Source organism: Hyperolius riggenbachi, chromosome 6 (genome assembly GCF_040937935.1).
Source record: "Hyperolius riggenbachi isolate aHypRig1 chromosome 6, aHypRig1.pri, whole genome shotgun sequence".
Taxonomy (NCBI): Eukaryota; Metazoa; Chordata; class Amphibia; order Anura; family Hyperoliidae; genus Hyperolius; species Hyperolius riggenbachi.
Window position 1 is genome coordinate 288,962,105 of NC_090651.1, and position 27,688 is coordinate 288,989,792.

Consider the following 27,688-nt stretch of genomic DNA (forward strand, 5'->3'; position numbering starts at 1 on the left):
ATACACACACACACACATGCTCTATATACACACACTCACGCTCTATATACACACACACACACACGCTCTATATACACACACACACGCTCTATATACACACACACACGCTCTATATACACACACACACGCCCTATATACACACACACACGCCCTATATACACACACACACGCTCTATATACATACACACACACTCTACATACACACACACACACGCTCTACATACACACACACACGCTCTACATACACACACACACGCTCTATATATACACACACACGCTCTATATATACACACACACGCTCTATATATACACACACACGCTCTATATATACACACACACGCTCTATATATACACACACACGCTCTATATATACACACACACGCTCTATATATACACACACACGCTCTATATATACACACACACGCTCTATATACACACACACGCTCTATATACACACACACGCTCTATTTACACACACACGCTCTATATATACACACACACGCTCTATATACACACACACACGCTCTATATACACACACACGCTCTATATACACACACACGCTCTATATACACACACACGCTCTATATACACACACACGCTCTATATATACACACACACACACACACACACACACACACACGCACACAAACACCGCACATACGCTCTATATAAACACATACACACATCTACAGACTCAATTCAGGCTGCTGCTGTCTGCTCAGCTGCCTTTTAGTTTTGGGTGATGACGATGAGGAGCCTTTGCTTGCTGCCACAACAGGCAGCACTGTCTGTCTGTGTAAGTTTGGCTGGGCATCGCTCTCTCTCTCCTTACTCTCCAGGAGCTGCCTGCTCTGAGGGAGGGTTGGGCCCTCTGCAGACTCCAGTCTCTCTCTCACCCCGTGGCTCTCAGCTGAGCTGGCACGGCTGAAGAGGTCACTCCTCCTGGCTTCCACACAGTCACAGATTGCCTGAATCCCCAGTGAGTGAGCTGAATGAGCTGGCTGCTCGTGTGAGTTTGAGGCAAGTTGAGCGGCAATCATTCTAACCACATGCTCATGCTCTTGCTCTGCCAGTGCCTCTGCTGCTCTGAGCGAGCTCGCACCTCCTCCTTCTTCTCCCACTCTCATCTACAGTACACCACTTGCAACAATAACAAGCGGGACATGACGCAGAAACCTACTACTGCGCCTGCGCAGAGAAATCTCGCTCGTTCGCTGTTTTTTTTCTTCTTTTTTTGCAACGCGAGTTTTGCTGACGCATGCGCAGTGGGCACGGTGAGTCCTCCAGAGGTGCTGGTGCTTTAGTACCGCTACTGCCGAGATAGCTGTATTGGCATTAGTGCTTGGATATGGTTATTGCTGTACGTGTTTATGTTGTCTGTCGTGCATAATGAGAGATTTAGAGGTACTGAATGAATGCTGGTCCCTTCTGTTACTTTTCCATCACCTTCTGTATGCCCTGAATGGCAGGTTCTCGCAGCCCTGATTGGTTAGTTTAGGCTGATGCTGTGACTGACAGGCAGGAGATACTGATCTGAGCTCATTTCATGGATAAATAGCTATATAAAATGACGTTCTTTGTTGAAAGCTGTTTGATCTGACTGTGTCCCCTTCTGCTTACAGAGGCAGGTGGAATAACATTTGGAATAAAGGGTCCACCTATGTGAGAGGTGGAATAGAAGCCCTCTAGTTGGTAAGTCATAGAGCTTGTGTCTAAGGTCATATATTGTATTTACAAAGGCAGTCACTCATTGCTCAGAATATTCCTATTAGGGGTGCCGGTAACGCTGGTCTTGGCATTTTGAAGCAGACCAGAACTCAGAACATACTCTGCTCTAAAAGATAAGCAGCAGCATACTAACATTTTTAAAAAAATATTTGTTAAATCTCACAGAACTGCAATAAATCTGCAGGGTGTCTACTCCCTGCTTTCATGGAAGCAGACAAAGGGTTAACATCCAATGTTTACATATTAGCTGTGTCTGCACTGACAAAGCTGAGAGCTCAAATTACACTTGTGATTACTTACAGATGAGGAAAAAATAGACAGGCTCTTCTCTTTAAAAACACTGAATGCATGTCTTTCTATTTTCCTTGTGTCCTGTGGAAGAGTTCAGGTCCACTTTAAAGAAGAACTCCTTGATGTGTTATTGGATTGGACAGTCAGTAGGAGTAACATTTGTACTTTACACCCATTAAAATGTTAGTTTCTTTTAAAAGTAATTAGTTGCAGAAGTATTAAATAACCCTGAACCAGGGTAAAACCTTTGAAGAAACTGCCTGTTGCCATTGGGTCCCTCCTTGTCCCTATTGCTCCCATGCCACCCAGAAGTTCTTCTGAGTAGTGCAGAGCTATTATACAGTGTGCAGGCCTGATTTCAGTTTGCGCCTGCGCAGTTAAAGAGAGTGCTTGTAAATAAGGGCTAGCTGCCTTTCTGTGTGTGAATCGCAACTTGTGCTTGTGTAGTTCCAATTTTTGCGTTTTCACTGTGGGGGGTTATTCCATATTCGATTGGAGGTTTTCGTTGAATATAAAAACAAGCGTAGGCCAAGAATGGGCTTTTAAATAGGCTTTATTTAAAGGATTTGGCCCCGGTTCATGGTTACTGTAAAGCAAACCGTCTTATATAAGTATAATGGGAAGCCTCTGGATGGTCCAAAAGGCTTCCCAGATCCTCTACCAGCCCACCACTGCTGTGCAGGATTCTGTTCTTCTTTTCGGCTACGCTCCTGTCCATGTATGAGTGCTTCCATATTGCGCATGTCTGAGTACAACCCATGCATGCTAAACATTTGCTAAAAAAATAAAAAATAGCACACACTGTATTTATACTTGAATATCATGCATAATGCCGAAAGTTGCCCAAATGCTTGAACACTACAGGTTGTGTTCCCCTTAAAGACCAGAGCAATTTTCACTTTTTAGCGCTCCTCCCATTCATCCGCCAATAACTTTATCACTACTTATCACCTTGTTATGACTCACAACCTGCATCTTCCAGTGTAATAAAATGTGAATGAAAATCTAGGGAGAGAATAGAAAATCGCACCTTTGGGAGTAACAAAACCATTGGCCTCATAAAATCACCAACAGAGGATTGGAGTTACACATATTTGTTTCAGCTTGCCCATCCCCACATATTTGGCAAATGTAATCAACTTCCCTTCCTCCATAGCCTGCCACGGAGTGCATCTCTCAAGTTACCAGTAACAAGTTGTTTCAGTAACGTTATGATAAGCGTGTAAATGATTGTTGACAGTCAGTAGATTAGTGCAGGTGTTGAACATGAGTAACAAAAATTCCTGCTCTGTGTAACTTAATTACTCATGTAGCAAGTGGAAATTTCTGGACAATCTCAAAGCAACAGTACTCCAAACAGGGGACACAGAGTACTGTGGCAGAAAAAGTGCAGTTTGAGCTCTCTGTCAATTTTGGAAATTCTTAGCTAGATGCCAGTTTGAATTGAAAGTTAAGTGTTAATAACATCAAATGGTTAAATGATAGTCTTTGTCAATGGTAATTCTATAGCAAAAGTGAAACTGTGGAATGTGACAGCAGGAATAAAACAGACTGGGAAAATGGCTGGGCTTGTTAACCGCTCATTGCGTCATATACAGTGAAGTATATAGTCAATGAAAAGTAGGTTTCACTGTAACCCTTTTACGCATGCCTTTTGCAGTAACACACTGCATGCAGTGAGTTAACATGCCGCACTGCGTACCACAACACACTGGCCACATTGTTGCATTGCATTGCGGTAAGCCATGTTACAAAGCGTCCATTACACCGCAACGCACCACTGTGAATGTGCCCTAAGAGATAAAACCTGATTGGTAATTCAGCCATCTGAGCTTTGAATTGCAAACATAAAACACACTGTAGTACTGAACCCCAGACCACAAGTACTTTTACAAAAATGATACAGAATATTTCAAAAGAAAAGGCAGAAATGCAAGCAAATGGTAGACGTTTTGCATGCATGCGAAGACAGCGCATGACAATATTACTGGTGCTACCTCAGCAGTGTACCGCAATTTACGTTATTAGCGCACTCAAGTACCACAAGCATTGCTACAGTAATGCACATTAGCAATGTGCGTTACTGTAGCAACCTGCGCATTGCTTGAGTACAGTGGGTCGCGCTAGTAGCCTAACTCACACTGCTGCGGTAGTACCAGTAATATTGCTGTGGGCTGTCTCCATACAGCAATATTACCGCTAGTTAGTGCATCAGGACCAACTTGTGTAAAGCCGTTTGTGTAAAGCTTCTTTTTCAGAAATCACCGGAAAATAGGACACTTTGTATGATGGAATGGCAATAGGCGCTTGTTAGGGTGACCCTATCCTTATGTATTGTGTCATTCACTGGCCAGCCTAACTTCAAACTGTCTTTGTTGTCAGTAAAGTATTAACAGATAACAGTTCTCCTTTAAGATGCCCCTGATGAGTGCGCATGCACGAAACGCGTAGGGAGGAGCTACGGGCGGACGGAGCTGGCGTGGAGGATTTTATATGATATGCTTGATTTTATGGAGAAATTGTGAGTGCACTATTTTATATTTACTGCAATAAAGTGTATGGTTTTATGCTATGTGGAGCCTTTCAGTTAATAGGCTGATGTGAAGCTTCTGGTCATTGGAGTTCTATCTGCTAAAGAAGTGGCTGTGAAAGATCCGTTTGGGAGTTTGAGCGTATTTGCTGTCTTATAACTTGGGCAGCAGAGTAGAAGGTGAGAGGCCACATATGATTTCTTGAGGGCCATCTAGAAGCACCGGGGAGAGTGTGCATGTTTCAGAGTTTGGAGGTGTTATTGTTGCTGTCTGTGGCTGGCAGCGACAGCACATGGTGAGGACCTGTGTAACCTGGTGATTTGTTGTGGACGCACGAGTAAAGTTTTTCTAACAGCACTTGGTGTTAAGGGAAGCGGCACTACTATAAGACAGTATCACGCTATGGTCTTTATTATTTCTTTCATGTTTGAGTGATACAACTTTAAGAAGATTACAAGCACATATGAGCGCAGCATCTTAAAGGAGAACTGTTGTATACATCAATGCTTGATGATTGGTGCAGCGATCCATGGACACGTAAATAAGACATTGGATTGTTTGAAAGGATTTTTACTATTTTCATGTTATTTACGAGTAATAATACTGGCACACTAGTATAATTATCAGATTCCGTGAGCGCACAAGACATAGGATTGTTTTATTAACAGATAACAGCCACCCCAAGGGATCTTGGGAAATAGAGTCCTGTTTAAGCGACAGTCAGTGCAGGAGACAACATCAGTTATTAGAGCACAGTGAGTATAGAAAAATTATGTAATTAGGATATTCTGACCTATTTTAAATCGCAGTCAAACCTAAACCTTTAGACAGCAGGACTAGTACACATGCGCCACCTAGTATTACTCTGTGGGGAGCTCTGACCCGGTCATATGTATGACAGAACCTCCAGACAGACAGATGCCTTGGAGTGGGAGAGGCTACATACCCACTATGCCAGTGAAAATGATAGCCCTGGCAGCTAAGCCATGTAAGGGCAATGCTGAACCCATCAGCACCATCACTGAACTGAGCTGAATTAGGTGAACTTTGCGCTAATTGCACACTTTATTTTTATCAGTAAAAACAGCTCCTGTCTTTTTGAATCCCTGTTTTTATGTTGTCTACAGATTATCTATCCGCTCTCCTAAGTCCTCATCATAGTACATATTAAGTAACAGTTCTACAGAGATAATGTAGATTTTATGCAGGTTGGCACTTTGCCAGTACACAAAGGCAGTAAATTCATGCAAAAAAGTAACTGCCAGCCTCTGGCTGGATAGTGTACTGGCTCTGCCTCTGACACAGGAGGCCAGGGTTTAAATCTCATCCCTTCCTGTTCAGTAAGCCAGCACCTATTCAGCAAGTAGACCTTTTAGCCTAACCTTTGTAGTTATCGATACTAGCAGTGGGTGCTGTCTGTTTTCTTTTTCATGCCTGCCAGTAGTAGTAGTAAAGATGATTACATGCAGGCTAATTGTGGGATAAACAATATGAACAAATTACATGGTGAATATCAATCATTTATTTATCTCTCTTATAGTTTTTAACTTTGCCGTTTGCAATGTATTGTTCCCCCCCCCCCTCCCCCCTTTCACTAAAGTTCCTAAAGTCATTGCTAGGGATCATTGGAAGTGTTGTGTGTCCAGGAGGTGGTACAAACATGATGTGTAGCTATCTCCCAGTCAGCTTGTGCAATCCTTTGGTGGGGGAGAGGGAAGAAAGCTGAAGCAAGCTGCTGGCACATAAAGTGGTATAACAGTAGCTATTTGGAATGGTTTTTCAGCAGCTAACGAGCTTTGTGCTGACATCAGTGGACACCTGGTCACAAGTGGAAAAGGCACCTGAAATGATGTCTAACAAATGTATGGGGCAACATACGTTGCAAGTGTGTACAGGCCATTATTGCTGCAGAAGAGTGCCCTACATGTGGTGCAAGATTCGTTTATAACTGGGCCTGGCAGCCTCCTCTGCTGGAGTGGAGCCTTGACTGTGAAAGACACCATCTAATTTGACCAGCTGTCTTTGAAAAACACTATACCTTAATTTAGATAATCTATATATGTCTCTGTCGCAGGAAATTTCTCAGCAGAGGAGGCAAGGGAATTTTCTATTACTTCCATTGCACCTCTTGTTACATTAGTGCTTACTGAAGTCTGCCACATTATCCATTAACAATTCCCCAAAGAAATGAGCAATAATATGTGCTTTTCTGGCAGTAGGTTAGACCACTGCAGATGCAATGTGTAATAAAATGATCTAAGATGGAATTATGGTATAGCTATGTATCGTAATAGGTCGCCAATAGCGTTCTAGGTGATCACTAAAGTAACAGCCTTTCTATCCTTACTTCCAGGATTAGCCCCAGGGTGACAAGAGCAAAGTGTAACTTTCATACTCAGGTAATGGTTGGTTTATGGCAATTTAAATAAACCATGAATTCCAATATAGTTATGCCTGTTAGAACAGTATTAGAAAGCCATAACTGGGCTACATGATACTCTATGCAGTATGGGAGAAGTGGAATCGCTACAACCAAAGGAGCAGGGATCATGGGTCTTAAAAGTATGAACAGAAAAAGGATGTCCCGCTACACCATGGGTGGGTAAAAAACTTCCTTCAATTTTATTAGCACATCAGAAGAACAAAAAGGCTGACGCGTATCGGAGCTCAAGGCTCCTTAAAGGGAACCTAAACTGAGAAGGATGTGGATTTTTCTTTTAAAATAATACCAGTTGCCTGAATCGCCTGCTGATCCTGTGTCTCTAATACTTTTAGCCACAGCCCATCAACAAGCATGCAGATCAGGTGCTCTGACTGAAGTCAGACTGGATTAGCTGCATGCTTGTTTCAGGTGTGTGATTCAGCCACTATTGCAGCTAAAGAGATCAGGGCTGCCAGGTAACTGGTATTGTTTAAAAAGAAAAAATCCATATCCCTCTGAGTTTAGGTTCCCTTTAATCATAGCCAGCATACACATATTCATCACAGGTTTAAGTAGTCAAGTGCCAGCCCACAAGGGGCATGGCCTTAGCTCTTAAAGTAACATGTACAATATACATATAAAATGGTATAACCAATATACAAACAGGAGATATGTAAAAAAAAATGTTTAAAAACCAAAGATGACATGGTTAAGCATCAAGACAAATATATGGCTTAGAGACAAGACAAAATACAAATGAAACTATATCCCGGAGAGGGATCAAAAAAGCAGAGGGCAAGGGGAGAGCAGATAGAATCAAAAGGTCATAAAAGTTAGGCCCTGATATCGTATGTAAGGCTGACATCCATTCTAGAGTTCAAGCCTGTTGGTATGCGTGTGCCTAGTCGCCATATCCACAGGGCCTCCCGTTTTAATAAGATTCTGTGTAGATCACCTCCTCTGGGTGGGCAAGCTACCCTATCAATACCCTGGAAGGTCAAACTACCCATATCACCCCGATGTACCCTCAAAAAGTGCTTGGATACACTAGATACCTGAGAAACATATGCTTTGTTCCTCATGCACCTAGCCGGACCATTAAAATGCTCTGAGATACGCTGCCTTAAAGGGCGGGTGGTGCAACCCACGTACTGCAGTCCACAAGCAACACAGGTGATGAGATAGACTACATTGCTAGAATTACAATTTATGTATTGTTTCATCACAAATCTCTCACCTTTGGAGATAGAATTAATCTCGCGTGTTTGGTTTGGACGCAGCAGTACCTGCAGGTGCTGTACCCGCACCTAAAGGAACCCTTGTGGGCCAACCATGTTGGAACAGGTCTAGGGGAGGTGGAGAAAAGACTCGGGGAGAGACAGGTCCCCAAAGTAGGGGCACGGTGTGCGGAGAATGTACAGCCCTCCTCTAGGATCCTACGGAGTTTGGGGTCCGAATGCAGGACCGGCAAATATTTTTTTATTATATTAATCACCTTATTGTACTCTAAACTATAAGGAGTTGTAAAAGTCAAATTTCTTTTACGCCTGATCCTGCCCCCAGATCCTGCACCCAGGAGATCCCGCCGATCCCTCTCTATCACCTGCTGTCTTGCTTTCTGTATCAATGAGCTTTTATATCCCCGCTCCCGGAGTCTCTCCCCCACCAAATCCAACTCCCGTCCCAAAGCACTCGGATCGGAGCAATTGCGAGCAGCTCTCACCATCTCCCCGTAAGGAATCGCCCTCAAAGTATGGCCTGGATGACAGCTGGAAGCCAACAAAAGTGAATTCCCAGCACAGGCTTTCCTAAAAGTTTTGGTGATGATTCTGCCTGTAGTCTCAGAGCCACACAGAGTCAGATCCAAATAGTCTATCTCAGTAGGGCTATGACACATGGTAAAAGATAAGTTGAGACTGTTATGATTACAGTATGTCAAAAATTCAGGCAGAACATCTGGGGGACCCCCCCCCCCATATCAGCAGCAGATCATCTATGTACCTCCCGTACCAAAAAATATAATCAGTAAAGGGGTTCTCCCCTCCAAAGATGCGGAGCTCCTCCCACCACCCCATGAACAAATTTGCCAGGGATGGGGAGAACTTAGCTCCCATAGAAGCTCCGCACCTCTGGAGGTAGAAAACCCCATCAAACATAAAATAATTATGAGTCAACAGATGATCCACCGCCAACATGAGGAAGTCCCTGATAGCAATGGAAAATAAACCATATTTCTGGATATGAAAGTCCAATGCCTTGAGGGCAAGGTCATGGGGGATGGAAGAATAGAGCGCGGCCACATCCATCGTGACCCATGTAAACTCGCCAGACCACTCTTAAGGGTTCCAGGCTGTTGAGTAAATGTGTTGTGTCACGTAAAAAAACGGGTAACCGTTGGACCAAGGGTTGGAGACAACCATCCACCCACTGGCCCAGGCATTCCCCCAAGGCATGATACTCTATGCTTGGATACTGGTGCTGCTGGATCATGACCCAGTATCGTAGATGGGTAAGAAGCTCAAAACACAGTTGTGTAATTGATAGCACATCTTATGGAGTATGGGCACTATTTGCATGGAATTTGTATGTTCTCCCCGTGTCTGAGTGGGTTTCCTCCAGGCATCCCAGTTTCCTCCCACGCCCCAAAACACACAGATAAGTGAATTGGCTTCTTCCTAAATTGGCCCTAGACCAGTGTTCTCCCCAGGCTCTTTTAGCCGGGTGCTCCACCCGGCTAGATTTGGTGACCACCTGGCTGTCATCGGCTCACCTCCTCACCTCCTCCTATGCTGTAAGCAGAATTGCCCTGCATTTTCATCTCGCCCCACCTGGCTGCTTTTTCATGCCACCCGGCTGGAAAAAAATTCTGGGGAGAACACTGTAGACTATGATGGACATATGACTATGGTAGGGATTAGATTGTGAGTCCCTCTGAGGGACAGTTAGTAATCATAACTATATACTCTAGGAAAGTGGTGCAGGAGATGTCAGTGCTGTATACCCTATATACTCACATATAAGTCTAGTTTTTCAGCACAAAAAATGTGCTGAAAAGTTACCCCCTTGGCTTATATGCGAGTCAGTGGAGCAGAGCGGATGGTAGAGCAGGTTTTGTTACTGGCAGAGGAGATCTTGTACTAGTGATCCTGCTCTTGCCAGCTGGCTCCCTGCTGTATCAGTGTCCCCCCAACCCCTGCAACATGGTGTGCAGAGTGCTCTGCTCAAGACTACCTGTGTCCCCTGGCTTGTGGAGCAGAGTGTGCCAACAATGTGTCAGCGGTGCAATGATCGGGTGTTCTTCCTGTGTGGCAATATCTGTGTCTCATATCTATGATGCCATCTAGGGGCATCTTGAGGCACAGCTGTATCATCTTTGGGGCATATCTGGCTATGGGGAGAAGGAATGACCATTACTGGGGCCACATCTGGCTACTGTGGAGGGAGCTATACTGGGGAGGAGGCTTATATGCGAGTATATACGATACATACTGAATAATAATAACACTGTATAAACAGTAAATTTTGCAATACAATGGAATATCATTATAGTAAACAAGTGGCTATAGTAAACTCAGTCATCCGGTCCAGATCGTGCGCCTGTATGAATATACAATGTATGACCAATTCTGATTGATCAGGTCCCTTAACATTTTCTATTAGTGTGTGGTCTGAGACATCTCCAATACTGGTAAATATTCATATGATAAAGTACAGCAGAACAAGAAATAGTAGGAGTAAGTCACTGTCCGTGCGAGCTAACAACTCAGAGTTTTTTAACCTCTTGCCGACCGCGTCACGCCGATGGCCGTGGCGGCAGCCCCAGGACCGCCTAACGCCAATTGGCGTAAAGTCCTGGGGCTCTGTTTTGAATGAGATCGCGCGCACGCTGCTTGCACATCTCATTCTTGGAGGGCAGAGCTCTGCCCCCTCTTCAGTCTCCAGGAGACTGTTAGACGGCGTGATCGCCGTCTATTTACCCGTACAGCGCTGTGATCGGCAGCAGCGCTGTACTGGGGACAGCCGTGTGACACGGCTGTCCCCCTGGGACACTGGAGAGCGATCAGCTCTCATAGGCAGAAGCCTATGACAGCCGATCGCCACAATTGGCTGGCTGTGGGGAGGGAGGGAGGGAATATTTTTAAAGTAACACACTTTTTTTTTAATAAAAACAACAACAAAAATATTTGCACCAAAAAAAATAAACAATCTGGGGGCGATCAGACCCCACCAACAGAGAGCTCTGTTGGTGGGGAGAAAAGGGGGGGGAATCACTTGTGTGCTGTGTTGTGCGGATCTGCAGCTTAGTCTTAAAGCTGCAGTGGCACATTTTGCTAAAAATGGCCTGGTCACTAGGGGGGTTTAGCCCTGCAGTCCTCAAGAGGTTAAGTACATATGTCTGTAGAAAATAGGACAGCAGGCTAAATACAGAGATACCTTCCTTACTAGTTAAAAAACAGATACAGCCACTTCTTGCTTACATTAATGTTCTTTTTTTTTAAAAAGGATCTGATTTTGTCTCTTTTATGCAGACACTGAACTGGCAAGAAAATCCTTCTCTGAGACTTTAAAGCGGTACTGAAGAGAACCTGAAAAAAAATGTTCACTTACCTGGGGCTTTTGCCAGCCCCCCGCAGCCATCCTCTACCCTCGCCGGTCCTGAACGATCCTCCGTTCCCCTGCCGCCGCTTATTTTCACTTCCTGCAGTGGAAGCCGACTTCTAAGTCAACGTCCACTGCGCCTTGGCCACAGGTATCCTCGTACGCATTCCTGTAGCCAGGAGCGACCTGCGCAGATACAGTACGAGAATCTCTACTGTGCCTGCCCAGTACGCTCCAGGAGTGTGAACAAGGACGCGCACGGAAAGTGAGCCGCGGCGGAGGAACGGAGGATCGTTTAGGACTGGCGAGGGTACAGGACGGCTGCACGGGGCTGGCGGAAGCCCCAGGTAAGTGAAACTCTTTTTTTTCAGGTACTCTTCAGTTTCGCTTTAAATAAGAAGCAGTAGTTACTGTGCAGAGCGAGAATGTATAGGATTTTCCTAGCCTTATATGAATAGAGCTGATGGCAGTTTTTATGCAGGCAAAGAAAGAGCAGCAGAAATCAGCGATGGGAAAGAAATAACTGGAAACATGGGGCCCTGGTGCAAGTAGCTCTTGTAAATCTGCTGTACTAACACCTGGGTAATGAGGGGGGTCCAGTTGATGAAATTGACGAACCTCAGAAACCGGGAGAAGAAAAGGAAACAGAGAACACCAGGAGCAACAGATAGTCTAGTATTTCCAGGCATGTAAATAATGTGTGAAAAAATACTACTGTACATACAAACCTGGATTGCAACCACAGTATCAGGCAAGCGGAAAATTTAATGTCCACACAGATTGAGTTTCCTCTTCAGGATAGGTTGGGTCGCACTCCAGAAAAAGGACCACTGGATAATTTTCTCGGGACACCCCTGGTGGGAGGGGGAAACTATGCACAGAATGGTAGGAGGCTTCCCAATATAGTATGCAGTGGGTAAACATGGTTATTGAAACAGTCTTACCTCAGGTAGGAGGTTTAAAGATACTAATTTTATTGGACACAGGAAAAGATGATGCGTTTCACAGGACCTGTCCGCTTCCTCGGCCCCACAGTACAGGGCCTTATGCAGCTGAACACACAGACTGGGAGCGATACCGTTCTGCTACTTACACAGCATAACGTGTTAGCCAGGTTGCGCTAATGGCGCAATGTGCATTACTCCTCTGCCATTAGTATTAGTAAGATGGCAATACACTGCCTGCACATGGCAGTTTTACTGGAGCTACGTGAATCAGGTCCATAATGTGGTAAGCATGCCTTGCATCAGTACCTGGAAAGTGCCACATTTTTAAATGTACGCATAAAGGTCAGTTCACATGGGAATTCAATTGTTAAACAATGGTCACTGTGCTTGTTGTTCAGGAGCAGTCCTGTTGTCTCTTGTATTGTCTAGGTTCTGCTAACCATGGCGCTTCGGTGTCCTCCTGTGGGGTCAGGGCAAATACAACGCATTTGCCAAATGATGGGAACCAATACCACACGCTACTCTGCTTGTGTACAGAGAAGTATTTAGCATTGGCTAATCATGACGCTGCCAGAAGCCAGTGTGAACCAGGCCTAAAAGACAGGTTTGCTTTGAAGCCTGTCTTAAAATATATATATTTTGGACTAGTGCTGACTAGAGATTGTCAGTGAGATGGTAAATTGGTAATTTTCCCCACTAGCATGCACATTTTATGCAGCTTGGAGCTGGGCCAATCCACGAATGCAGAAACATTTCCAAGTTGCCTATATTCTGCATTAGATTTGCTTGCAAGTCAGAAAAATTAGCATCTCATTGACTAGTTCAGCACGGCCCTATTTACCCCAACAGCCCTGCTTTTTCATAGGAAGGGATATTGAGACCTAACTAACTTCACACGCAGGCAACTGAGGACTGTGGTGCCTCTTTTCTTTCTTGAGTCGCTACGTGTGGTACTGGTTGTTCCATATTAACAATGGGTTCATATCTTTGGCTTGTTTCTGAGCTACTAATGAAGCATTTTCAGTGTGACAACATCTCTGCCACAAAATTCAATGGCAAAACATCCAAAAATAAGTAATTTCTTAATTCCACATATCGTTTGTCGATACTTTAAAGTACACCTGTGACAAAAAAAGACAAAAGTTAGATACCTCAGTAGAGGAAAGCCTTTGGATGATCTAGAGCAGTGGTTCCCAACCTGGGGGCGATCGCCCCCAGGTGGGCGATTTGGGTTCTAAGGGGGGCGGTAAATTTGTGGGGGGCGACAGGGGGGCGATCAGTATGAAAAGGCAGAAAAAATAAAGTGTCGCAGTGTCACTTGTTTTTAAGAAAATTATGGGCAAAAAATATGATCTGTATAAAATATGCAAGTGTGCATGATAGAGTTGCGTAATTCCTCAGGGCTCATTGGTCACGCGCCGCTGTAATGTCAGATATTGCAGCCCGAAAGCAGCCTTCCTCACTGAGTATCGCGCATGCTCAGTGGGAAGTTAGATATTATTTACCTGAAATATCTCCGCTTCCGCACCACGTACACTCCCGAAATTTTCAGGGGAGGGAGGGGACCCCCGGATCTAGCTCTGTGTCGAATTGCAGCCCCCGAGCCCCGCTAGTTCCCGAGATAGGTTTGTTGCAATCAGTCTCGGGAACCAGCGGGGCTCGGGGGCTGCAATTCAGCACAGAGCTAGATCTGGGGGTCCCCTCCCTCCCCTGAAAATTTCAGGAGTGTACGTGGTGCGGAAGCGAAGATATTTAGGACGTTTTACGTGGCTGCACAATTTAAAGAGGAGCTGTTAGGTATAAGGTCTCAGAGAAAATAAACACATATATCAGTAGCTAAAGATTGGCTGTACTTACATTACATATGCATTTCACTGTCCACGTTTGGATTTCACAGAATTTGTATATAGTATATGCAGATAGATGCTCCTGACAGCTCATGGCAGGCTCCATGTTTTTCTGTCAAATGTGTCGTCATGTCCTGCCTGCTTCCTGATCACAGAAAAGCTGGTACTTGAACAACACAGTGTGCAGTGAATATTAATGAGCCATGTGGCTAGGAACAATAGCTGACTCCTGCAGTGTACTCTGCCCGGAGATTTATCAGTGCTACGCGCTGGACTGATTAGAAGCTGCTGTAACGTCTCATTAGCAGCCGAGGGGAGGGCCCCAGAATGCTTTGCAGTTTAGTATGCGGCTTGCGTCCTTATGGGTCTATAACAGCCTTTAAGATAAGCACACATCAAAGGTAACTGAGATTTTTATCTTCACTAATGGCTTTTGGGCTTCCTTCTAAACTGTTTAACACAGGAGAATAGAGGTTTAAATTAGCTTCTGCAGCCTGACAGTTACTCTTTAATGGGACGCAGGCTTCTACTGCGCATGCGGGGCCGCACAATGTGCGGGGCTGCAATAGCTGACATTACACCGGTAAGGGAATTGGCGCGAAGTAGTTGAGTCACCGGCTATTTTTAGCTGGCAAGGTCACAGCGCTACCCCCTCCACTGGCACCACCACCTGGTATAAAGGTATACCGTACTAAGAGAAGGGGGGCGACAGGGGTGAGTCGTCTTCCCCTAAGGGGCGATAACTCATAAAAGGTTGGGAACCACTGATCTAGAGGCTTCTCCAATCCTCCTGCATCCCACGTTCCCTTGCCAATGCCCTCTTGGATCGCACTCCGGTCCATGTATGAGTGCGGACGCAGTATGCACGCGCAATGACAGCCTTCGCAGTAGTACAAAGCCGCTTGTACATGGAGGAAAAGCTGTGCAGCATATCCTCACAGTGGCCAGGTGCTTGCAGTGCTGTAGACCCTCTAGTGCCCCCTGAAGGAGAGGGAAGTGGGGACTATTTAATGCACACTGGAGGAGCTGGAAGTGGGGATGGTGAAGCAACAAACCACCTTCATCCATTCTGTTAAATGGCAGGAGGCTTGGCTTTGACAGCAGATGATTAGTTGCAAATGTGGCATTGTGGTACCCCTTTAGAAAACTTTTAAGGAGATTAGGGCAGTTGAGGCCTTTTTTGTGTTTTTAAGGGGATGAAGAAGGAAGTGAGGGCAAAACAAAAATCATCCTGGATATGGTCTTCAGTATACTGGTTTATGACTTAAAACCACGGTATTATCTGAATTATAATTTGTTTTATTTTTTACATTTTCACAATTGTGCACCTATAGACTTTCTTTTTGTTTTCTTTTTGAGTGGAATTCTGATTGTATTATTCTTTTTGAAGTCCTGTGAAAACCTACTGATTGCACAATGCCAGGGTGTGAAATATTGGTGTAGCTGAATGATCTGAACTTTGAATGTGTTACATGGTATTGCTAGGTCCCCCTGAACAGCCTGTCCTATAGAATGCTGCATTCAGATGTACAAGAGGAAGAATGCGGATACACTAGAGGTTGAGACTGTACAAAGCCAGGCGGAGCCATTGAAGCTATACAGGCCCCCAGGCAATGTAGAGATAGCAGTTGAAAGTAGGCAAACATACAGGGTTTACAGTCCATTCTTACTTTCTTGCACTGTGAAATATTTGCTTCTTTTTATTGCTTTTACAACAGAGCGTGAGTTGCATGCTTCATAACTTGCTGATGCCTCTGCAGTATGCCTGTATGTTGGCTTAGGCTGGAAACGCTTGTATGAGCTTCTATGAGTCTTTTTAATCGTCATTGTAGAAGAAGCAGTACTGCTTATTATTATTTTATTATTGTTAATATTTAGTATGTATATATAGCAGCACAGTATATATGGGCAGCACGATGGTGTAGTGGTTAGCGCTCTCACCTTGCAGCGCTGAGTCCCTGGTTCAAATCCCAGCCAGGTCAACATCTGCAAGGAGTTTGTATGTTCTCCCCGTGTCTACGTGGATTTCCTCCGGGCACTCCGGTTCCCTCCCACATCTCAAAAACATACAGATAAGTTAATTGGCTCCTCCCAAAATTGGCCCTAGACTGCAATACATACACTACATGATACATACATAGACATATGACTATGGTAGGGATTAGATTGTGAGCCCCTCTGAGGGACAGTCAGTGACAAGACAATATACTCTGTACAGCGCTTCGGAATATGTCGGCGCTATGTAAATATAGCACTGACATCTTCCGCAGCACTGTACAGAATATATTGTCTTGTCACTGAAAGTGTACCTGAGATGGGGACTTATATGTAAAATATACATACCTGGGGCTTCCTCCAGCCCCCTCCAGGCATGTTGCTCCCACGCCATTCTCCTCTGCCTTCTCCGCCTGCTTGTTTGTCCGCAATTTGCCAGCGGAAAATCCTCCGGTCCGTGGCCAACTGGCCTAGCTGGGGAGTTATATATAAAATATACATGCCATATATGCAAATATATGGATTTATATATAAAATATACAGTCTGTTTATAACATATACAGTCCAGTATATTATATATAAAATATACAGTCCAGCCAAGCACACTCCCCTGTTGCTTCCATTGCCGGGAGCGTTCTGCGCAGTAGTATTGCAACAGGAGCAAGATAGGGAAGCACTTGCGGCTGGACCACGCATGCGCAGTTGGCCATGGACCGGAGGATTTTCCGCGGGGAAATAAGCAGGCGGAGGAGGATGGCGAGGGAATGATATGCCTGGAGGAAGCCCCAGGCATGTATATTTTATATATAAATCCCCATGTCAGTGTCATTTTAACTGTCCTTCAGAGGGGCTCATAATCTAATCTCTATCATAGTGAGATATACATGTATGTAACATATAGTGTATGTATCGCAGTCTAGGGCCAATTTAGGAGGGTGTGCCAATTAACTTATCTGTATGTTTTGGGATGTGGGAGGAAACCAGAGTGGCGGAGGAAACCCATGCAGACAAGGAGAACATACAAACTCTGTGCAGATAGAGCCCTAGCTGGGATTTGAACCCGGGGTCCCAAAGCTGCAAGGAGAGAGTGCTAACCACTATGCCACCACCCTGCCAGTGCTGTTTAGAACAACAACAAATAACATTTGTAAAGCGCTTGTATTCCGTAGGACTCAAAGCGCGTAAGCATGGCTCAGACCAATAATTGACTGATTGATAAGTCGTGGAACAGAGGAAGAATTCTATAAGTCTGGAAATGCCAGGCTAAACAGGTGGCTTTTCAGTCTTGATTTGAATAACTCCAGGGATGGGGCTGTCTTTACTGAGTGTGGTAGGGAGTTACAAAGAGTAGGGGCAGCATGACAGAAAGCTTATAATATCATTGTCATTATTCTTGTTCTTTTATTCTTGGTATTTTGATGTGCAGTTGTAATTGCAGATGCGATCTTGCGATGTTGTGTGTACATCATATCCTCAGTTTGTAGTGCACAGGTTTGTTTAGAGCCCCCATCAGCTTTTTATTGCTGTTCCAACTTCCCAGTACACTTAGGATTATATTAGTGATGGCTGGATAGTGTAATGGTTAAGGGCTCTGCCTCTGACACAGGAGACCTGAGTTTGAATCTCGGCTCTGCCTATGCAGTAAGCTAGCACCTATTCAGCAGGAGACCTTAGGCAAGTCTCCCTATAGAGCATGTCCTAGTGGCTGCAGCTCTGGCGCTTTGAGTCCGCCAGGAGAAAAGCACGATATAAGTGTTTGTCTTTTTTGTCTTTATTATTGAAGTGTGTGAAAATCTCATAGAGGGCACAGACAGCATTCAAACCCATAAATTTGTTCTACCCTCTTTCCACACTATCTCAATTTCTTCCTGGACATGGGCTTGTTATATATTGAAAGCTTAAGTGTACCTGAAGGGAAAAAAGTGCCCCGATTGGGAACTTACCTAAGTAGAGGGAGGTCTCTGCATAATCCAGAGGCTTACCCTGCCCCCTCCACCTCGACGTTTCATGGCTGGGCCCCCGGAAGCTCGTCGACAAGGGCTTGCCCAGTAGGAAGGAGCAGAATGGTCTTGGCTTTTTCCGCCAAGCCCGAGCAGCGGTTCTTTGCTACTGCGTAGGTGTGAACTGGCCTGTGCAGTGCGGCCACGCCATGTATGTACAGAAGCACGGCCAAAAACTTCCTGTGAGGGTCCCAGCGCTGGATTGGTGGTCAGGAGGGAACGTGGGAGACCTCTGAAGGGTCCTGAGGTTTCCCACTACCGAGGTAAGTATTGAACTTTTTGACCCATAGATCTCACAGGTTTGCTTTAGTCTTTGAGTGCCAATTTATGCTCTGTGTGCGGCCCTCTATTTTACTGCAGGGAACAAACAAACATGCAGAAAGTAACAAGCTTTCCTATGAGCCAGTTCACATGTCTATTGCAGTGTTTTCCTTTGGAGTCCACTGGGTGAATGCCATGTATAGCCACTCCGGGGTGGCAGCTTTGTGTGGCCGCATTTCCGTCTGTGGACGAGCGCAGCCACTCTGCCTCGTTGCCGGTGCAGTGGCATGGAGGTGTCCCGCGCAGTGCGGCGCACTTGTTCACAGATGGGAGTTTTGGCCACATGCACCTCTTGACAAGCACACTCAGGGGAAAATAGGTCATTTATTACATAAAGAAAGCAGTGTGATAGAATTCTGGCAAAGATTTCATTGTATGTTTTGTTTGAGAGGAGAAACTGTCAGCTTTTATAACTGCAATATGTTTATTCTTGTTTTCTTTACAAAAAACATTGATAAATAAAACACAAACGTACCAGCGGGAATTGTAATTAGGTAACATAATACGTTTACCTTTGTGTCCAGTTTTATTGTTGAACACGGCAGTGTTAAAAGGAAAGATTCTACAAAGCCTGAAACGGAAATCCATATATAATATTACCTTTAACAGACTTCAGAGGAGGGCGGTGCTGTGCTCTTGCAGGGGAGGGGGGGGGGGGACTTTAAACCTTCAGCTGTTTACAGTGTTCATGCAGATGAGGGGAAAAGTGAATAGATGAAGTCATTGTTGTGACTTCTCCATAGCAACAAGGGAATTGTCCAATCTTCCTCTAACTGCTGAATTCAAACTGTGGAAAAGAAACAGGCACTGTATGTTGTGATGCTACGATGTGGACCTGGAGTGAAGTTATATCCTGGTTTGAAGTAAGTCACTTTTCCTGGTCACACTGTTCACTTTGCATAGAAATACCAATAGAATCCTACTTTTACTCTGTGGACTACTGTGTATTTAGTCATTTTGGTGCATGGCCCAGCTTCAGTTCGTATTCTGTAATAGTAAACAATGCAGACAGTGCCAGCATTTCAGCAGTTGGGTATTTTAAGGCGGGTAAGAGGAGTGGGAGTGCCAAAGCTTAGCTGTGTTCTGCAGATTACTGCAGCTGGTGGAAAGACTGTTACTGTATGGAAAGTGACAAACTTTAACAGCTGAATCCTTCTTGGTGACAGCATAACTGCAAGGTTAATATGGCGCGCATGTTTATGAAAGTAAAAAGCAGAAGTATTGTGTTCAAACATGTGGGCAGAGGTGTTGTTTATGGCTGGCACTGTGTTCCCTGCACTATACTTGCAGTTTAAAAGGTCATAGCGCGAATGACATGAAAAACATGTAGCCAAGATAAACAAAATTGTTCTCAGATCAACTGAGCAGAACACACTGACAACATACTATTGTTATTCTAAACATCCCTAGATTTTCTCAAGTTATTTTTAAAGGGAACCTGAAGTGACAAAAAGTGCCCCTAAGCGAGTACTTACCTCTGGAGGGGGAAGCCTCTGAATCCTAATGAGGCTTCCCTTGTCACCCTCTGCAGGCCTGTGACAGTGCTGGGACCCCCCAAAAAGAGCTTGACAGCTCGCAGAGGCGCAGTACCACAGAACGGTGCAGTACTGCATCGGCAAGAGAGCACTGGTCCAATTGGGCTCAGCCATTTCCACTGGAGCCCTAGCGGGATGGTGGTAGTGCCCCTGCATAAGGAGGCCACTCTACAAGGGCAAGGAGACCCAGAGACTTACCCGTCCCGAGGTAAGTGTCTCATTATGGCCTTCGCAAACCTCACAAAGTTTGCTTTAATCTCCTGGGCGATAATCCCGAGATCAGCTCGGGCTATACCGCCGCGGAGGATTTCTCATGCCCTGCTGGACCAATTTGCATTTTTTTTTGTTACATGCAGCTAGCACTTTGCTAGCTGCATGTAACATCCGATTCGCCGCGTTATAGGCCCCCCCCCTGCCGAGACCCTGTATCGCAGCCTGGCCAATCAGTGCCAGGCAGCGCTGAGGGGTCGATCGGGACTCCCTTTAACGTCATGACATCGATGTTGTCATCGCGATCGTCGCCATGGCGATGGGGGAAGCCAAACAGTTTGCTCTGATTGCCGGAGGCGATCGGAAGGGGTGGGGGGATGCCGCTGCACAGTGGCTATCATGTAGCTAGCGCTAGGCTAACTACATGATTAAATAAAACAAAAACAAAAAAAAGTGCTGCCCCGCCCCCCTGGCGATGTTATTGTATCGCCCAGGAGGTTAAAGTTTGCTTTAAAGTATACCTGAGGTGACATGATGAGATAAACATGGGTACATGGGTACACAAGTGACTATGGCTTAATGTCCAGGCAGAGGGTCCTGGGCAGCGGCTCTGGTCTGGAGGAGGAAGTGAGATCCAGAGGCTTCCCTCTTCTTAGGTAAGTATAATTTTTTTTATATTTTATGCTGCCCTGGGTTCTCTTTAAAGTGGAGCTTTAACCAGGGATTAAACTTCATTCCAATCAGTAGCTGATACCCCCTTTCCCACGAAAAATCTTTACCTTTTCTCAAATAGATCATCTGTCTGTATGGCTGATATTGTGGTAAAACCCCTCCCACAGTGTGATGTCATGACCACGGTCCTGACAGATTGCTGTGAACATCTTTGCATTGTGGGAATTAACGGCTTTTTCCAACTGCCAAGCAAGCAATATCTCCCTCTGTGCACAGAACTCTTAGCAACATACATTCCGAGTAGATCACCTGGCAGGACTAAAGATGTCACCACCAGTGATACATTTCAGAATGTAAATCAGGGAGTGGAAAGATTTTACAATGGGCAAATACCGACTAAATAATCTGTAAATGAATATTGTAAAAAAAGAAAAAAATGTGATTTTAGTCATAGTTATTTTCACAACAGTTACTCTTTAAATTGTAACTTTGATCTGCTGGACAACATAGTTGTGACATTAGTTGGCCACACACCACACAGTTTTTAAAATATCTTTTCGATTTAAGATTTGCAATCAATTTTTCTGACTGATTTTAACATTTCAAAAATCTGACCAATTTACCACACACCTATGTTCAATTTTTCCCCAATGATGAATTAAAATAATTGAAAACTCTGAAAAAATTGATTGGATCTACCACACACCATTCAATTTTCATATAAATTGATCAGAAAATCCAACTCTCCCAACCTTATTTAATAAAAAAAAAAAAATTCAATGAGATTTCTTGAACAAATGAAAAAAAAAAAAAGCTTTTGATTTTTTAGGACAACCGACTGTATTTATCGAATTGATGTAAAATTGGATCTTTTGTATGGTGTGTAGTCACCTGTAGACTTAGGTGTCACAGTTGACCTAAGGGCAGGTCATAGAATATAACAGGTAGCAGAGATATAATATTTATCATTTGGATTTTAAAGCCATGCAGGACTATAGAGGGCTCAAATGCAGACATGTTTATTTGCCTTTGAAACATGCATGTTATTTACATATTTCTGTTCTGCATTAGTACAGTATTTACAGAAGCAATGTTTGCAGTTCATGTTACAAAAGCTAATATTGGTTCAGCACACTCTCCTTTCATAGTGTCAGCCTGACACAAGGTGTGGTATAGGAGAGGTTATATTCATGAATACGCAGATGCTCACACAGCCTGATCACTGCATTCCTGGCGACTGTCTTCTCTACTATTCCGTACAGCAAAGTCCCTATTATCCAGAACTCAGGGAACTGGAAGTCTCAACTAACCGGCATGGCTGAGGGGATAACAGGGACTATGCTTTGGGAGTTTTGCAGGGCATAAAATACTCACTTAGTGTCCAGTGCCACCCTCTAACCTTCCTGTAGCTCCTAGCGGATTTCCGGCATCTGTGCATGGCTCCCGGCGTGTGCGTGACCCAGCGTTGTTCAGGTGACTCGCCGGGTGCCATATACGGCTTATTTTTCGGAAAGCACATGTGCAGTAACCAGAAAGCAAATGTGTCAAGTATCAGGTGATCTCTGCAGGTGCCGGATACTGGGGACTTTGCTATAATAGTCATTTGGGAAAATCCATTTCAGTCAGTCCCTCCACCTGAGCAAGCTGTGAATGTCTGTACTGGTCAGGAATGATCATTTTTCTGATCAAGCAATTATTTTATGTTTATGGATAGCTTTTATTTCTCCTCATGGCTGGTACACACCATCTAATATTTACTGCCTCCCGAGATAAAAAATGATTGAATTGTCTTGGTTGAAAGTTAGCACTTCTAACAACCAATTAGAAATGTCTCCTAAACAATCATTTTATCATTCATAAAATGATCGGACAGGCTGGTAAATACTGATCAATCTTATACATGTCAGGCCATGCGGATGTGCAAGCAACCAATTGATATACTGTCACGGGAGCAGGGCACCCTGCATGCACTTGGCAATAACCAAAAATGTGAAGAAAGAGCAAGTGTACACCTGGGTATGTTGACTGGCATACCATACCGATCAGGAAATGAGATGGAAATATTATCGTAATTGACTGAAAGGTGGATTTGGGATCAGATCCTGTGTACCAGCCCTTCGGCTCCTCTACAGGCATGTCTAACCCTTTCCTTCCCCCCCATGTTGCCAAACACTAATCCCCCCCCCCCCCATTGCACTCCCTGCTGATATCTATGGCACCTTCACCACAGTTGTATTGTAGGCGCCACCATTGACACCCATGTTAATAGCTGCAGTTTGTATAGCAGCTACCCCGGTGCCCGCTATTTTATCAGTTGCTTCTGGTGCCCAAATTTTTGTTATACCCACTGATCTCAGCTATTAACAGCCAGTTCACTGAAATCTATAAGAAGACAGATGTAATGATATAATCTTTTTATTATTATTATAATATCTATTATACACACTTACCAAATGTATGTAGTAGAAGGTCACAAAAAGTAAATATACTCAGATCTGATACTTTGGGTAGTCCCTCATCCTATGTAATAATTCTCCTGTGTCTCTGCGTCCCGTACCTGTGTCCGTGTGTTTGCGCTACTGCGCATGTGCTGCATGGACAGCCGTTGGGACAGGGGGAGGACAAGGCCGAGCAGACGTGTGTGCACATGGCGTGCGCATGCACGCTGACATTCAGCGGTGACAGATCTAGAGCCCATTTAGGCTTAGGTCAACTAGTATTACATAAGAGTGGTAAGATTGTACAATCAAAAGTGTATAATTGATGGGCACCTTTAAAGAGAACCCGAGGTGTGTTTAAAGAATGTTATCTGCATACAGAGGCTGGATCTGCCTATACAGCCCAGCCTCTGTTGCTATCCCAAACCCCACTAAGGTCCCCCTGCACTCTGCAATCCCTCATAAATCACAGCCGTGCTGTGAGCCTGTGTTTACATCTGTAGTGTCAGTCTCAGCTGCTCCCCCGCCTCCTGCATAGCTCCAGTCCCTGCCCCGTCCCTTCCCTCCAATCAGCAGGGAGGGAAGGGATGCAGGCGGGGACTGGAGTTCTGCAGGAGGCGAGGAGAGCAGCAGACTGACACTATAGAGATAAACACAGCCAGCTCTGACAAGCGGTTTGTCAGCAGCGTGGCTGTGATTTATGAGGGATTGCAGAGTGCAGGGGGACCTTAGGGGGGTTTGGGATAGCAACAGAGGCTGGGCTATATAGGCAGATCCAGCCTCTGTATGCAGATAATATTCTTCAAACCCACCTCGGGTTCTCTTTAAGCATCTCTTGTTAATAGATACCCTGCAGCGACGCCTGATGCGTGCTGTATTAGTAGGTGCAGAGAAAGATCATGGGCAGATTAGAAAACCTTGCTGTTATTTGCTCCCTGATAAACTATATGCATGACTCTCACTGCCACTCACCATAATAGGAACAGACATACTGGGCCATGTTGTGTGTATGGAGAACCCATGTGAGGCAGAGCCCAGAGAGCAGCTAGTTTATGTGTGCCCCGCCTTATGCTATGTTTAGGCAGTTTTACCCTGAAGGGATTATCTTCATAAAGGGCAGGTATAAAAGACACACCATGGGATATTTAGAATCTATTCATTTTAGGTCGCCTGGGGTAAAACGGACTGTACCTGTTCTACCAGTTAGGACCATACTACAACAGAAACACTCTCTGCACCAAACAGCTGTATCTAAAATAGAAAGAATAAAAACAAGTAATTCATTTTTGCTTAAAAGTACATTGTCCATTTTAACTGGAATATTAAGACATATGTAATTTAGTATTTTTGGTTACTGGAAATGTTTAATTTGGACTCACTTTAATCATTCAGTCACTTTAAAGGTTTTACACACGTCAGTTGAGTTTTACTTGCACAGTACCTGCCCTGCCTTCGTGGGCTGGAATGGTATTTGACATTTCTGGCTCTACATGCCACTAACGTTTGCAGATGTCTCTGTTTCTGCTGCTTTTGGTTATTGTTTTGAATTCTACAAGTATGGATAGCACATGAATAGATATTATGATATCTATATAATATCAATATAATAGATATTATGATATAATATATATGAAAAGATATAAATGACATGAATAGATTCAAACACATACTCATTTTATGTGCAGCTTTCATAATGTTAGTTACTGTATATACTTGAGTATAATTCTAGAATTTTAGGTCTGATTCACTTTATAAAAGTATAGGGTCGACTTATACACGCGTCAAGGGCAACACTGATCACACTGAGTAATGTGTGTACTAATAGTGACATTCCCTTTTGCAGCAATTTACTCTGTGTTAAGTGTTACTTTGAGGAAAGAAAATGCCAGTAGAGCACAGGTCTGAAAGTCCTGGCCACAACAAGCAAAGGGGCAGGGGGAAATACTGGGCTGCATAAAAGGGAGCGAATAATTGCAGCACTTTGGGGGCCTGTAGGGGTTATTGGCTGCACTTAGGGACAGGAGGGGTTAATCAAGCCCCAAGCGCAGCCATTAACGTTCCTGGGTAGACTTATACTTGAGTCAATAACAAATTACAGCTTAAAGAGAAACTCCGACCAAGAATTGAACTTTATCCCAATCAGTAGCTGATACCCACTTTTACATGAAAAATATAATGATTTTCACAAACAGACCATCAGGGGGCGCTGTATGACTGATTTTGTGCTGAAACCCCTCCCACAAGAGGCTCTGGTACCGTACGGTACTCTGGGCAAACTGCCACAATGTAACAATGACACACACAGGAAATGGCTGTTTATAGCTGTCTGTTAAAGCCAGAACAGCTACATAATCTGCCCACAGTAACAATGTCACCATGTAATACATGTCAGAATGTGAATCTGGGAGAGGAAAGATTTTACAATGAGCAAACTCTGACTAAATCATGTATACATAATTATTGTAAAAATTAAGCACCTTTTTATATTAAATTATTTTCACTGGAGTTCCTCTTTAAGAGGGTTGAATATTGGAGTCGACTTATACACAAAGTCGACTTGTAATATACGGTATATTATGCAACTGGTTGTAGTAAAGCAGTTTAGAGGTTTTCCGCACTTAGGGCTCTTTCACTTTTTCAAGTTTTCTCGTAGGTGATATTTTCACTTCTTATCAATAAAATGCCTTTTAAAGTGGACCCAAATGAAAACATTTTTAAAAGATTTCAGAAAAAAAATCTATTTTCTAAATTATAATAATAAATAGCAGCCTTTTTTCAGCTGTATGATGACAAATATAAAATATTTTACATTTATTGGAGGAACCCCTCCCTTCCTTTCATATTGCCGGGACAGAATCCGGCAAACTGGTGGAGTAGGTGGTGTCCGGCAAAGGAGGAATTGCTAATGGCTGCCACCTGTATAACCCTAGTTATGGAAAGAGAAGGGTGAAAAGCATGCACTGAAATGCTCATAGGCTTGAAGGAGTGTTTATTTATCTTTGTATGTGTCAGAGTGGTACAACTAAATATTTTGAATTAAAAAAAATGTTTGGTTTGGGTCTGCTTTAAAGAGTCTGAAGCGAGAATAAATCTCGCTTCAGACCTCATAGATAGCAGGGGCATGTGTGCCCCTGCTAAACTGCCGCTATCCCGCGGCTTAACGGGGGTCCCTTCACCCCCAAATCCCCTCCGTAAAGCAGGGGAGCGCTTCCGCATTGGGGCAGGGCTAACCGCCGCAGCCCTGCCTCCCGCGCGTCTATCAGATGCGTATCTCCGCCTCTCCCCCGCCCCTCTGTCTTCCTTCACTGAGAGGGGTGGGGGAGAGGCGGCGATGCGCATCTGATAGACGCGACTGGAGGCAGGGCTGCAGCTGTTAGCCCTGCCTCCAGGAAGGGAAGATTTACAACCAAGACTACGACCAAGTCTTGCGGGGGTGGGATTTGGGGGTGAAGGGACCCCAGTTTAGCGGCGCGATAGCGGCGGTTTAGCAGGGGCACACATGCCCCTGCTAAGTCTGAGCTCTGAAGCGAGATTTTATTCTCGCTTCAGAGTCTCTTTAAGCACCAGAAAGCAAGAAAGAATAATTAGTTTTTTTTACCTTTTTTGTTTTCAATTGCAGAGAGCTGGAAGTTTTTTAAACAGGAGGATAAAATGTTATCTCATTAGAGAAAATTTAGGAGAAAAAGTGAATTGAATAAGGTCCTTGGGCCCCATATGCAGTTAACTTTTACTCCTCAGTTTTCACCTTGGTGATATTTTCATAACCTTTCAACAACATCAAGCAAGAAAATATTCAAAATAATTTTGATAGTGCTTTTTTTCATCTAATGTTTGGTACTTCACTTTCAATTCCAAATTGTTGAAAATTATTTTTAACGAGAAGATAAAAATGTATCTCCTAGGAGAAAACTCAGGAGAAAAAGTTAATTGCATAACTCCACAAATATTGAAGTTTTTATAACTTTTACCATAGGTGATGAGGTGTCATAGACACTGAGGCCCATATGCATATGGGCCTCAGTGTCTATGACACCTCATCACCTATGGTAAATGTTATAAAAACTTCAATATTTGTTAACCAAGGTCAATGAGTAGAGCTGTGATAAACATCAAAGACATTTTGGGAAAGGGAAAAATTGGAGAGCCGAGTT

The 27,688-nt window shown here is 44.2% G+C and overlaps 1 protein-coding gene across 4 annotated transcripts in view; it reads left to right on the top strand.

Annotated features, from left to right (window-relative positions):
* The first annotated feature begins 1,254 nt into the window (after nt 1–1,254).
* Nucleotides 1,255–27,688, top strand: part of TBCEL (tubulin folding cofactor E like) — a 71,165-nt gene continuing 44,731 nt past the window's right edge. Inside the window, exons 1-2 of one of the 4 annotated variants that reach the window (XM_068241006.1) lie at nt 1,255–1,275; nt 1,624–1,693. Coding sequence is in view for 1 of the 4 variants with exons in the window: in XM_068241003.1 (XP_068097104.1) it covers nt 19,510–19,545 (36 nt within the window). In the remaining 3 variants the exon portion in view is untranslated. Of the gene's footprint in view, nt 1,362–1,623; nt 1,694–19,371; nt 19,546–27,688 lie in introns of those variants that run through there. The other 3 variants (XM_068241005.1, XM_068241004.1, XM_068241003.1) reach the window with 3 other exon arrangements.